The sequence below is a fragment of the Lichenostomus cassidix genome, chromosome 1Aa, assembly GCF_008360975.1.
Source record: "Lichenostomus cassidix isolate B80296 chromosome 1Aa, HeHo_3.0, whole genome shotgun sequence".
NCBI classification, from domain to species: domain Eukaryota; kingdom Metazoa; phylum Chordata; class Aves; order Passeriformes; family Meliphagidae; genus Lichenostomus; species Lichenostomus cassidix.
Window position 1 is genome coordinate 23,370,877 of NC_139480.1, and position 14,823 is coordinate 23,385,699.

The following is a 14,823-nucleotide window of genomic DNA, read 5'->3' on the forward strand; positions in this document are numbered from 1 at the left end:
TTATAAAAAATAACTAGGTTCTATCAGTTCATTTTTGTCTCATCAACCAGTTGCTACCTGACTTTGTAAGCCAAACTAGACTTTGGGTCTGAATGAACTATCAGCTTTTTCTGAAGTTATGCTCCAAAGACCCGGTGCTTTTAATAAATATTTTCAATTTCTATTTGTACTAGCACATTGAAAACCAAATTAGAAGTACTTCAAGCATCAGAATATGTAGGCACAATTGTTTCTTTTCCAGACAATTTCTCATTTGCAAAAACACTTCAATCTTGTAGATGATATATAGGAAAAAGGTGGGCATTCGCTAAGGTATGTTACTTGTAGTTAGTCTTTGGGGAGTTTTTCTTATGTTCTTCTTTGTTTTCTCATGCCCTGAAATGTGTGTTATCATTCATGAACTTTTCATATGTTAAAATTTTAACGCCAAGCTTTCCAAACAATCTGCTCACCCACTGGATAAGCGTTTGGCCTCTTCCTCCTCATTTGTATCTCAGAATTGTCTTATTCCTTTTTATCTGCTTATTCTTTAAAAGTGAATTTGGACTAAGTCACACAGTCACAAAACCAAGTCAATATGTTTTTCTCTATTTTTTGAGGATTTCTCTTTCAGTTGGTGTTTCTCTGCACTGTGGGGTTTTTTCTGATTTTTTGAGGCATATTTTTCTTTTAGAGATTGTAAATGAATACATAAAGAAAATATTTTAAAACCTCAAATGCAATATATTACTTTCCCTGTAGTCTAAGTTTATTCAGTGTGTGGATGTACTTCAAAGAATGCATTTCATTTTATTTCTCTGGTTTTAGGTTGCTTTTCTTTTTTTTTTTATCTGTTAGGCCCGGCGCAAAGAGGTTTTTATCCAGGAGCGATATGGAAGATTTAATCTGAGCGACCCATTTCTGGCTCTTCAGAGAGACTTTGAGGCAGGTGCTAGTGATAAAGAAAAGAAGACAATGTGCATGAACCCTCTGTCCATTTTAGAAGCTGTTATGGCTCACTGCAGGAAAATGCAAGAAAGAATGTCAGCTCAGTTGGCTGCTGCTGAAAACAGACAAAAGAAGGTATCCTGCTATTGACTTTTTCCTTTTCCCTCTCCTGATTTATTATTTCATGCCACTTTTTAAATTTCCATCTTAGTCTTGATTATCATTACAAGTGTTAAACTGTTACCACTTAATTGTCACACAGAGTAAGGTGCTGGTTTTCTGGTGATATTTTGTATGCACACCTCATTTGTTCTGTGAATTTATTTCTATTTATGGAAAAAATTAAATATAACTGGTACAAGTTGATAGAGTGAAAATATAAGTAGACAGCTCAGTGTGAGCTGAGATAGCATCATCACATGTTTTTAAACCAATGCCATTGGAGCCTTGAGGACCTATTGTTATTTTTGTTCTAACCTGAATAGCGTAAAATAAATAATTTATTTGCATTTTATATTAGGTGGCTCTATTTCATAAATCAGTAAAAATTACTTATAACTTTAAAATTACTTTTTTGCGTATTTAGAACATTTGCTGTAAAAAGAAAATTATTTTAGAACACGTATGTTGCAGAAAAAAAGTGTCATACTGAAGTTAAAACAATGTCATTTTGAAAGTGAATGGTTGGTTGGTGGCATGTGTTTCACCAATATGTAAGCCATATGGTCCTAAAACATAGCTAAATATTAATATGTTGGGGAGGGGGTTCTGAGAGGGAAAAGGGGAAACACTAATATAACAGACTAATCTAGACAAAGTATTTTTGAATAAATAGAAAAAAATGTTTTCTATATGTTTAATCATCTTCACTGGGTATAAGATGGATAGAATGGCTTCTACTGCTGTGGTATAATATTTGGTGGAAGTTTTACATTGACTTAATCCCCAAACAACAAGCATGCTAAGACGATTGTCATAAAATTGATTTTGATGGCGATTGCTCTTTGGGAAAAAACATGCATGCAAAGGTACTGGAATTTGCTGGAAATACATGCTTAAATTAAACCAGCAAACATTTTGTTGTTACTTTAACTCTGTTGTTTAGTTTAGTTTAAGCATCATTGCTTTGTTAAGACTTCAGAAAAACAGAAAAAAAATAATATTGCTAGACCTTATGTATGATGTGTAAGTCTTCAAACAGTTTCATGTGGACTAACTGTTACTGGTACATAGCTCACACTTCTTTCTGAGAATTTTTAAATATGAATTTTCTTTGTCATATGCTTTTTCAGTAAACAGAAAAATACAAAAGAGCAACCAAGCTTACTTGTTCTGACTGAAAAAGGATATTAGGAGAAACCCTGACACATCTGCCAGGAGAGTTGGATTCATTTCTTGTTTCAGTGCATGGCCACAAGTCACTTCTTGTGCCTAAATTCTTCATCTATCCCTGGCTTTTATTATATGGACAGATACATACACATAAGATGGGCTCACATATTGAGAATATGTCAGCATATTAATATGTATATTCAAATTTTGTCCTTTTTTTTGTCTTTTCTTCACCAAAGTCTATATCTGTATGTCTGTTTGTACAGGAAAGGATGATTTTTTTGTCTTTTGTTTCCTGGAAGAATAAATGAGCCTCTTTTTTCTTTAAATCTTAATTTTAAGAATTTATCAACAAACTGCATGTTGTTGAGCAGCTGTGTGCATGACTCTACAGAACTTACACCTTCCTCTTTTAAACTCCATTAGAAATTCTGTTTGTACAGGACCCACTCTTTGGGTTTGTGGCAACAGATGATGTATGTCTCAACTATGTCCATTCATTCACAAACCATTCACTCAGTGTTTTACCTTCCCTTAACTCCACATTTTTCTGTTCTTCACATTCTTCACATTTTTGATGTGTTCTTCATCCCTCAAATACTTCTCTGGAAGAAGGTGATGAAGGTGTTTTGAGGGACTTCCAAAAATGTTCAACAAGGTCAGGAGACAGAGTGTAAGAAAAAAAATGGGCCTAGACAAATGTGACCTAAATACAAGCCAGCTGCACGCCTCTCTCCAAGAGTGGTGCCTCCTCTAAATGTGGGATACCTCTGTCTTTGTGTTTGGTATTGCTTCACTGTTCCACTCCAAATAATGAAGTCTTTGTACAGCTGTGTTTATTTTCTCTGGATATTGCTGAACTTTAAACAGGCTCAGACTGAACTCTTATTCCTAGGGGGACTTAATATCTGTGAATATAGTCACCTCGAAAGTATTCTATGAATAAAATTTTTATTTGATCGCAAAAACAAGGCATAACAATATACCAAAATGCAGAAAAATCCAGGAGGTGCACAAAGAACTGTAAGTCATAGGCTTAACGTACACAAACATCTAATTCCCAGATGTCATCTGCTTTCTGTTTTGTCTCCATCCTCTTCCATCTCCTTGAATGCTTTTCTTGGAGCTGCTGTGAAAATTAATTTTGAGTTTTCCTGGGAACACAAAACAGATCATCAAAATGACAGTTCTTGATTTGTTGAGAGTTTGCAGAGGAGTTAGTATTGGGATGCATGCTCAAAGAAAGGCAAGCGTAGGTTGGAAAGGGCCTTTTGGTGTGATTTAGTCTAACCTTGTGCTTCAAGCAGATTATCATCAGCAGTACATATGGTCATCTGTGAATTTGTCTTGCTTAGTCATGAAAACCCCCAGGAATGGCAATACTGCAGCTTTTCTGCACTGGTGTCCTTGTGAAAAACTTTTTTCCAGCACTGAGCCTCTCAAAGGACAAGTTTTCTTTTCTGTAACCTCTTATTATGGAGCCCCACCTGCCATTACCAAGATGAATTTGACTCTTGTCATCATGGTAAGGGCCCTTCAAAAGGATGTTGCTGTTAGAATATCCTGTGTCTATTTTTCATTAAACTATGCGAGCCAAGCTTACTCAACATTTTCTTACAAGGCATGCTATCTCTCACCTTTGAAGAGCCTTTGCTGGTTACTTCTTTGTGGGACACTATATTTTTTCTCAGTATCCTTTTTTATCCCTTTTCATATCCTCCTTGGACACATTTCTAGATGTTTATATTACTGATATGATACAGTGTAAGCATATAGTACATTTTGCAAAAATCAGGTTCTAGTTTGTTTATAAACACATAAATAATTGCAGCTAGTTCCAAATCTGTCATCTAGAGGGAAAAATACCATGTAAATTTTCAGAGGTTTTTTCCTATTCAAGATGATGCAGCCAAAAGAAGAACAAGAGGGAGAGAAAGAGAGAGAGAGAGAGACATAGGAGACAATGTAAAATGAGAAAATAATGCTCCTTTTGTATTTTGAACTCAAGTAGAGGATTTACATTTATATTAGGGATCCTTCATTTAGATGCAGTGCTTACAAATAAGGCATTATAGTAATATGGTAAGCTGATTTCATGCCAGTTATATATTAAAATCTGTTTGTAATTATTTGGAAGTAATATAATTTCACAACGCTAAATTTATAGAATCTGAACCTCATCCGAAAACAAAATAGCAGAATAATAATGTGTAGAAAGTCTTGACAAAAATATTTTCACTATAATCTTTTTACATCTCCAAGCTTGAGAAATTGTATACATTTCTCATGATTTTTCTACCTGTTTTAACAAAGAAAAGGAACGGTTGGATGCTCCACTTGTTTTGAAATGCTAGTGAGCCATGAAAATGCTTTTGTATCCTTTGAAAAAGGAATGAAATCACTGGGAAAAAAAATAACATTTTTTTCACTTGTAAGCTATGATTGGGACCATTCCTAAATACAGTGTCATTATAATAGCTTGTTAATTTAATTTGCAGCTGTACTTTCATTAACATAACTGAAGAGATATTGCTGCTGATACAGTTTGCTTAACAATGACTGATAATGCCATACCTATTTTTCATATGTTTAGCACTGGTTTTTGGGGCTCTGAGCAGCCTGCTTTAGTGGAAGCTGTCCCTGCCCATGGCAGAGGGGTTGGAACTTCAAGGTCCCCTTCCAACCCAAAACATTCTATGATTCTGTGAATCTGTTTCTAAGAAAGAGTGGGTGTGGTTTTGTGAAAGGCATTGTGCAGAGAATCAACCCAGGATAAAGCTGTAAAACCCCTGTGCAGCCCCTCTGCTGCTAAACAGGTTTTGAAGTATTTGAAATCAAGATGATTAAAATGTAGGTGTCATTTCCTGCAATGATTTCTTCCTTATAGGTGTTTAATAAAATGGTGTATTAATGTATTTTTCCATTGCTTTTCTAGAAGAGGGTCTGTGAATAAAAACATAAACGGTAGGCAAAATGAATTAGTGGCAATCACTATATAAATAAGGGGAAAATTATTCTTATCCATTATCTGCATTTTAGTAGGTAGTTCTTTAGTTCTGGGTTATAACATAGTTTATACATCACTGATGTCCACGAGACTTCCCACTGTTAGTAAGTACAGGAAAACATTTGTGCCTGTGCCAAAAAGTTGGTCTCAAAAACGAGTGTCTTATTTATAAATGTTAAAACAAGATACAGGATTCCAATTAAGTTCATGGTGGACTTAATCTCCTGCAGTTGGAGGAAGAGATAAAACCTAACCCTTTCATTTCTGGCCTCAGACTTTTTGCAGAGCTCATCACTTGCATCTGGTTTCTTTACTGATAACTTTATGTTACGTCATATGTCAAATTTCTGGAGAACAGGTAGCTCCATCAATCAGGAACAACAAGCATTTAACCTCTTTGGGGAGTCTCTCTGTTGTCAACAGAGGAGAGTAACAGAGTTTACTTAGCTTCTAAATTGCTCTTCAGAGATGCCTCTCTCTTTCTTTTGCTTGTATAAGATTATACACACTTGTGTTAGATATCACAGATCACCTTTCTGGGTTCTTTTTAGTCATACTCTCCAAGGTGCAAATATCAGTGTCAGGTTAATACTAGTTTATTATGAAATGAGAGTTATTTTCTATGTTTTCTTACAGTTGGAAATGGAAAAATCTCAGTTACAGACTCTTGAGCTGGAGCACAAAAAGCTATCTGCTCGTCTTGAAGAGGAACGTGGAAAGAATAAGCATGTAGTATTGATGCTAGTGAAAGAGTGTAAGCAGTTGTCTGGCAGAATTGTAGAAGAAACCCAGAAACTGGAAGAAGTGATGTCAAAATTGGAAGAGGAAAAGAAAAAGGCTACTGAATTGGAGGAGTCTCTTGCAGCTGAGAAACAAAGGAGTACACAAATGGAAGCTCAAATGGAAAAGCAGCTGTCTGAGTTTGACACAGAGAGGGAGCAGTTGCGTGCCAAACTTCATAAAGAGGAAACACACACCAGTGACCTCAGAGATGAAAGAGATAAAATGGTCAAAATGATTGAGCAATTAAAAAAGGAAAATGAAAGTAAAGCTAATCTTTCTCAGAAAAATAATGATAGGAGTCTTGTTTCTGTTTCAGTTGAAACAGAAGAGCCAAGTTCAAGAACTGTTGCCTGCCAAACAGATACTGTAATGATGGACAGTAGTATAGAAAATGCGAAGAAGTTGCCTTTGACTGTCTCTATAAAGCCTTCTACAGCGAGCCCACTAGTGTCTGGCAATTCAAAAATGAATGTGTGTGCCAATGCAGCGTTAATGAAGCCTGTCATAGATAGGCAATCTTCATCTAGTGAACTTGTCCCTCCCACAACTGCTGTTCCTGCACAAAATCAAAACAGAACTGAAGAAAATGGACCAAGTACAGCCTTATCCCCTGATTTATCAAGTAGCACTTCCCCTTTTTCAAATAGTAATTCCATTGGCACCGCTACCACGCCAAGTGCCACAGCTCAGAATTCCTCGCTCACTTCTTCTATACACAGTCTGCATTCACCATCAGCCAATGCTACTGGCCACCCAGGCCTAAATCCACGAGTCCAAGCAGCTAGATTTAGATTTCAGGCGAATACAAATGATCAAGACCAAAATGGAAACACAACCCAAAGCCCTCCCTCAAGGGATGTATCCCCCACTAGTCGTGACAACCTAGCCGCCAAGCAGGCGGCTCGCAATACTGTTACCCAAGCTCTGTCAAGATTTACAAGCCCTCAGAGTAGCGCTCCGTCGCGGCCAGGGTCCTCACATTCAGCGGAAACTGGCACTTGTCCCCCAGTCGGTAGAATGACTTTAAAGACTCCAAGTGTATCAAGAATTGACAGAGGAAACCCTCCACCTATTCCTCCTAAAAAGCCAGGGCTTTCACAGGCTCCTTCTCCACCACACCCGCAGCTTAAAGTTTTAATGGATAGTAATCGATCCCCAAATACAAATGCAAAAACTGACAACAAAACCATGACCTCGCCTCTTTCGAGTTCACCACAAGGAATCAGGGTAATAAATGAGGAAATTATTTCTAAGTCCTCACCTCAGCTGCCACCAAAACCTGCTATAGATTTATCTGTGGCACCTGCAGGCTGTGCCATACCAGCCATAGCCTCATCTCAGGTGGGTGCCTGGCCTTCCCACTTTCCTGGACTGAACCAACCTGCATGTTCAGAAAATTCCTTTGTCATTCCCACCACCATTGCCTGTAGCTCCTCCATAAACCCTGTTAGTGCCTCATCCTGTAGACCATGTGATTCAGACAGCCTCCTGGTAACAGCATCAGGTAAAGGGATTGATATGCTACAAACTGTCTCCCTCAAAAATAATGTTTGGGTTTTCTTATATGTCTTGTTTGCTTTATTTATCTTGCCATAACTTTCTTACTTTCTAAAAGCTAAAATTTTTGTTTATATTTTTTTTCACATTCCAGGGGTATGGGAATTCTTTTGCTGATTTAGTAATGTTATAAATTAGTTTGTTTCCTCAAGAAAGTCTCCATATTGAAGGCTTTTTTTAAAGATAAAGAGGACTAATGTTTAAGTGAGCTGCAGATAATAATATATTAAATAAATTCCTTTTAATTTTTTTCTTTATTTTTTGTTAATGATAGTATTTTGGACTTCTAAATGCTTTCTCAGTCTGAAATTATGTTTTGAGTATTACCTCTGCAGGTGATCTTCCATGGAATACGTATTTTGATGCTGTGTGAATCTTTTGAAAAATAGGGTATAGCTGGGGCTATGGTGTTCTGCTATGGCAAGAGATGGTTGCACATTAAGACATGTAATTGCCTATATAACAGTGCAGTTTCCTATATATCACTACATGCCTATAGAATGTGTTTCACTGTTTTTTGTGGTTATTTGCAATTGCAGATGAGAAACATATCCCATGATCTAAAGTTCACAAAGAAAGCTAGCTTAAACTCTGCTTAGTGGTATGCTATTTTATTAATATAGAGATGTTATTTTAGTATCTCCTTTACTGACTACATACAGACCCAAAGAACCTTAATAGCTTTATCTGTAGTATTCACATAAATATTCAGGAGCTTCTTTGTGTTTTACCCAAAGTAAAGCTCATATTTTATTGCACTTACTCTTCAATCTCATTTTGTTTATGTTTTTAAGGGAATTTAATCTATTTTGGCCAAGTGTTCTGGCCAACTGGAGAACTAAATAAGCTTAGAGCAACGGATGTTATGCAAGTATGGAAAAACATTTCCTTTAGAATTTTATGCTAAGAAAAAATATATTTTATAAATATATATGGAAATAGATTTTGTCTTCATAGAAAATATGAACCAACTTTAATAACACTGGTTTTGTTAAGATAATGTGGACAGTAATGCCTGAATTTGGGCCACTTACTCACTTTTTTCAGGTTCTTTTTTAAGTATAACTTTTTTTGAGGTGAAAAACATCTAACAAACTACAAATACTGCTGAAACCTCCTTCCCACATCTGCATTTTCATGTCCTCTAGGCACAGAATCAGTTAGTTTTATTAATGATCTGGTTGATTTTAATATGTTAATTTTTTTTGAAAATATTTAGAATTTCAACTTTACATTCAGTTAAACCAGAGCATGGTTAAATCTTATTCATTTTTTTATTGTAGTGAGCTTCAATCAGAATTTTTTAATATTTTTAACAACAGTGCCAAACAATTTTAACATAGTAAAAGACACTGACGGAATCCTTCATTTTTATATTTTTTTGCCAATAAATGCATGCTTGTTTCTTCTTACTGTGGAGTCAAAAGAGCTGATAATAGCCTAATCACTAAAGTATTTATTAATTTTAAAAGAGTTTCCTAGTTAGCTCAGATTGCTTTGGGAACATATCAATAGCCTGGTTTTCAGTAAAAAAGTGTCTTGATTCTAGGAAGAGGAACTATTAGTAGCAAACTTAAATTGGGAGCTCTGATCCTGTCATTAATGCATTCTGCTAAAGGAATGTGATAGTATCTTCTTTTAGAAGGGCTATTGTGCCACATGTTGCTCTTTTCATCCCTGGTAGGAAAAGACATGGGCCTTCGTCATTAATGTTAAGCAGACTGCACACAGAGACGTTACAATGAACATTTATGGCCTGATTCAAAATCTGTGACAGTGTTTTCATTAACTTCAGCAGCCTTTGAATCAGTGCCAAAATGCTTCTGCTCTGTTTGGATTTCTACAGTTCAATGGCTGTAAGACTTTAAAATGGAAACAAATGTAGGCGTTTGGATTATCATACCCCTGGGATTTCTGCTTTCACTTTCTTCTTAGTTTTGTGCTTTCCATGTCACTCTTTAATACAATATATTTTTTTTATTTTGCTCATTTCTATAATGATTGATTTATTCTCTCTTTTCAATTGGCTTCAAAGATAAAAGGGGGGAGGGGGGGCACAAAGGACTGATCTAGGCTCTGAAATTAACCATCTCACATTCTGAAGCTGATGCCAGAAGCTGTTTTTGTCTGTCCCTCTGCCCTTCATCACTGCATGCCCTACAAGCTTTCACAGATGCTTCACATTTCCTAACTTTTTGCATCTGTAATGGTGTCCCTTATTTATTGGAATCTTCTAATGTTGATGCATTATGTTGGATTAATTGAACTTTATTATTCTGCTTCACATTGATAATGGAATCTAAAGTTATATTTATGTTATTACTTATTTTTATATCTTTTTCAGTAGAAGGTTTTCATTTAATGGTAACTTAGGATAATGAATTTCATCACTGAATTGCAACAACATATTTTTCTTTCCAAGAAGCTGAAATAAAAATTAGGATGTGGCATTAAAAAATTCCTTTCATTTTGACATTTCTGTTAAGGATGCTTTAAGAACAAGCAAACAAACTATATCAAAAAACTGCATTTTTTCTCAAAAGGAAAGGAAGCCCTGAAATACTATTCATATTACTGAAATTCCAGTATAACTTGGACAAAGAATTTTAGTAACTGTAGTGCCACTTTGGCAATATCCACTATCCGTTAACTACCACAAGAAGACAATAAAAAATACACAAGTACTATTTTTAAAACATTAATGTATGTATAGCCACCGCTGCAGCACAGTTAGTTTCAAAAAATAACAAAATAATGGAAAAAATAAAATCACTTTCATAATGGAAAGGAGCACCAAAAATTGTGCTTTGGACCTTAGGGAATTTTGTGAGTTAACTGTTCTCAAATGTTGGAAGTTGAAGATAATATTATTTTTTTCCGCCACTTAAAGGATACAGTGTACTTTGTATATTGCTTATTGGGTTATTTTATAAACTTCAGAAAACCCTCAAAATCCTCTGATTAAAAATATTTGAGGAATAAATATTACTAAGAGTAGTAATAGTCAGCAGGTAGCTTTGTAGTTATAAGAAGATTTATGGAGCTTATTTTACAATTTCTCATTGGTTTAAATTTGGATTTCTAAGGTAACTTCATAGCTGTAGTGGTGACTTCTTACAGTGAATATAAAAAAAGTTTAACAATAAACTAATAATATTGTGAAAATACTGCAAATACGTTTCCTTTAGATACTAAACTAGTTAACCTAATTTAAATTGGCAGATTTAGCTTACTTTAGAAACAAATATAAAATACTCCAAGCTTTTTTTTTTTTTTTTTCTTTTTTTTTCTGTTTTTTGAGCTGGAATCAAGCTATGTATTCTTCACTGGTATGGCTCAGGTGATTAATTCTTATGTAAGTCTTGATGTTAATTAAAATGTATAGAGATCTTGCAAGTTATCCAATCTGTTGTTTATATAGAATGCTGTTGGGAATTTCCATATTTCATTTTGTTTTCTAAAATGTGCAACAGATCATCCCAGCATGGTCGAGCTACTACCACATACTTTGTCTAGTTCAAGATGTTGGAGGTTGGATAGCACTTTTCAGCTTGAATGGAACTGAAGCTAATGCCCTGCAGCTCTTCTTCAGTCTCAGGCATTGCAAAACTGCATTAAAAGCTGCATAAACTTGCTTTGCATTGTCAGATTTCAGCCTCATACAGTAGCCTATTTGTGGCTACAAAATACAAAGTTATTTATTCAAGAGATAAATATAATGTGGATTTTTTAAAGGTAATAGTGAAAATATGAAAAAAAATTCCCAACCTTTTTCCTATTTTTTCTTGCAGTCTTTGATCAAGGAAGATTGCACAAAATATTCCATGCTTTATGCGGTAAACTTCATATTCTTAACAAAGGCCCTACTAAAGCTGATAAGTAGTCAACAGAACATTTAACCACAGCTTGTAAGCTTTCAGAGTTTTGTGTTGAATATTCTTTGTTAATGGAGTGACTTGAAAGCTTTCACAAATGAATTTTACATGGCCTGTTATTCATTCACACTGGAGCATTTTAAAATACATTGTTTAAGTATCACCAACTAAAAGGAATGTTACTTTAATGGAGAGTTCAATAGTAAACATATTTATTTCTGTATTATTTGTGTAAGTAATTTCTACTTTTTTTTCAAACTTACTGAAAGGCACCTGAAGTCCTTAAGGGCTCTCTGTGTGATTTATTTTTATAACTGCAAGTGAGTTATAGAAATACTAAATATATAAATACTAAAATTTGCACTAAGACTCTAAGGAGGATAAAATTACATATGAAAGTAAGTACTTTGCTTTGAAAACCGTTCTATAGATACTTTTAAAAAGTCTTCCCAGCATATTGCAAATAAATTAAAATTTGTCTAAAACTTCTGTTACATTTGTAATTTTGATAATATTATTTTTGAGACATACAGATGCTACTACATAACAAGTTTCGCATTGACCTTTTGTATTGAAGTCCTGTTCATTTGTATTAACAAGTGTCACCCCTGAATGCAGTTTTTATTCTTCAGAATACCTTCTAATGTGTAGACAAAGCACCATCACAAAACTTGTGCTAAACTAACAAAGGCTTCATTTTGAAGATACTCTTTAGTTCTTAAAAGAGCACAGAAAAAGCAGAGCTTTATTTTTATGTGTCTCTAACTTCTGTTGCTTTAACTCACAGGCTGGTCTTCCTCCCTAACCCCTTTGTTAACAAGTGGTGGTCCTGTCCCCCTGGGTGGCAGGCCCACCCTTCTTCACCAAGCTGCTGCCCAGGGAAACGTCACTTTATTATCAATGCTGCTTAATGAAGAAGGACTGGACATTAATTACTCTTGTGAAGATGGCTATTCTGCCTTGTATTCTGCTGCTACGAATGGACATACAGGTAAGTGATACTAAGGTCTATTATGGCATCCATCTCAAATAGGGAAAGCTTACTTCGTAAGTTTTTGATATTCAATTAGGTAAAATGCATGCTTCTTAAAAATGTGAAATTGAAAGTAAGATATATAGATTCTATGACCAAAGTCATGGGATAGCATATATGTAAGCAATGCTTCTTGAGGCAGAATTTTGGAACTCAGAAAGCATTTCAAACACAGAAAATTGCTTGTGGTAGTGTTCTGCAGGAGCATCCATTCTAATTCTCCACTTCCTTTGTATAAAAAGCCAGCAGATACTATCACCCCATATTCTGTGAGAAACTAAAGATCTTTTGTAGCAATGGCAAGTTGAAAGAAAGAAATTTCCTCTACAGGGAGCAAGCAGGGAAGAATAGGTCATCACCAGGGTTTTGATCTTCTGCAGCAGCAGTGAAAATGATGGAAGATAGTGTCAGAATAGTGTGTTACTTGGGAAATAAAATGAACTGTCTTTATTTTTAAACAAAATGAAATAGCCTTCATTTGTTACCTGGGCTCTCCTGAGAAAATTAACAGTTTCTTTTTCTTTTCCCATGACCCCAACCCTCCTCCATATTGAGGAGGTAGCATTTCTGAGCCTTTCAACTGTCAGTCTTCATATTTTATGAATATATTTATGAAATGCAGCAAGTATGTTTCTAACAGATATGAATTTCATGCATACAAACTCCAAGCAATAATTTCAGACTTTTAACATAAGGCTCTCAAACAGCAGCTTCTTTTAGAAGTCCAGTGCACATTACTGTAGCTTTATCTACCTATGTAAAACCCTCCAGAATCTTATGTTGCATGTAGTGTCATTATGCTGTTTTGGACACTAACGAAGAAATCCAGCAATTACAATGACGAATATTCCATTAAATTTTAGTAGAGTCAAAAATTTATTTCAATGTAGAAGGTGGAACGTAGTCCCATTAAAGCCACTGCTTTCAAGAGTACTTTGTGGTTTTATTTAATAAAATATTTGTTAGTGGCACAATTAGAAAACCCTGATCCAGTGATCTAAATAGTACTTAGAGAGACTATTTCATATTTTTCCTCAATTATTTTAAAAATAAAACTAAAGTTAGGATACAAAACCTGCCACTAGAGAGATAGTGTACATTTTTCTGATGTGTTCAAGATTATTTTTGCCACCAGGCATAGGGAAGCAGGAATTTTCCCTTTGCTCAGAATGGCGTATTTTGTCTTTGCTTCCTTGGAGCTGTGGTTTTTTCGTAGAAACATCTGGGCCTTTTCACCTGAGAGCTTCTTTCCCACTGCCAAGACCTTTAAAATAGTGAAAAAGTACTTTTCTTTCCCCTTTGGTCATTTCTTCTTTTTTTTCAGCTTGTTATTTGCAGTATTAAGAGTCCAAGTTAACTATATTGTGTGGATTTATTATTCTCCTGTCCCTGAATGGACGTTTGCTGCCTTCTTCTAGGCTTACATCCATTTAACATTGCTAATGTTTATGGGAGACCATAACTGATCATCCCATTCTTCTTTACTCATCTTGTATTCCAAAATTGCTTCGAAGCAAATGTCCTGATTTTCAGTTACAATTACCAAGCAGCTCTTACTGACAGCAAAAGCAATTTGGTTGCTTGTTTTATTGTCAAAATTTCAAACAAGAAAGACACTTGACATAATTGTGAAAACACAGTAATAAAAGTAAACACATGCATATGCCCCCTGTAATTCTTTAGTATCTTTTATTTTTTGAGATAAAAACTATGTTACAAAGGTTATAGTGCTGCTCTTCTAGTCATAGTTGACGGGATGTTAAATATACTTTGTGGTACAAATCATCACATTTTAGCACCTAAATGGATTGTATGAACTCTGAATGACAGAATTACACAGCAGCAGTGTTGATGTGTCCTTAATAAATTATATGAAAATTGAGAGTTATAGATTTATAATATTTTGGAGAAATATTTTTGTGCCTAATTTTACTATATGATCCTTTTTCATTACTTTTCATTCTCAAGTGAATGGATATATGTAGTAATTCCAAGTGGAGACTTTTAAAAACAAGTTTTCTTAAATTATATAGGGCTAAGGAAGTACAGGAATAAATATTTTAAACAGTTCTTTCTAATAGCTTTTCTTAACTAGCCAGGTGGAAAGAAATGACACTGGTGTAATGTTAAGGATAAAATAATTTATTGTTCAATTTTTCACTGTGTTGAGTAGTGTTGTCAATAGTAAGTTTCTGGTTTTTTGGTTTTTTTCCCTTAGAATCATATGATCAATTAGGTTGGAAAAGACCCTTAAGATCATTGAGTCAAACCATAAGACTTTACACAAGCTTACCTTGGTGGGTGATCAC

The 14,823-nt window shown here is 34.9% G+C and overlaps 1 protein-coding gene across 5 annotated transcripts in view; it reads left to right on the forward strand.

The window, feature by feature from the left end:
• The window catches only part of CTTNBP2 (cortactin binding protein 2), a 78,636-nt gene that overhangs the window by 29,035 nt on the left and 34,778 nt on the right, over positions 1–14,823 (forward strand). For all 5 annotated transcript variants that reach the window (XM_085042597.1, XM_085042616.1, XM_085042608.1 and 2 more), the window contains exons 3-5: positions 838–1,062; positions 5,903–7,553; positions 12,269–12,472. In XM_085042597.1, coding sequence (XP_084898723.1) covers positions 838–1,062; positions 5,903–7,553; positions 12,269–12,472 — 2,080 coding nt within the window. The remainder of the gene's footprint in view (positions 1–837; positions 1,063–5,902; positions 7,554–12,268; positions 12,473–14,823) is intronic.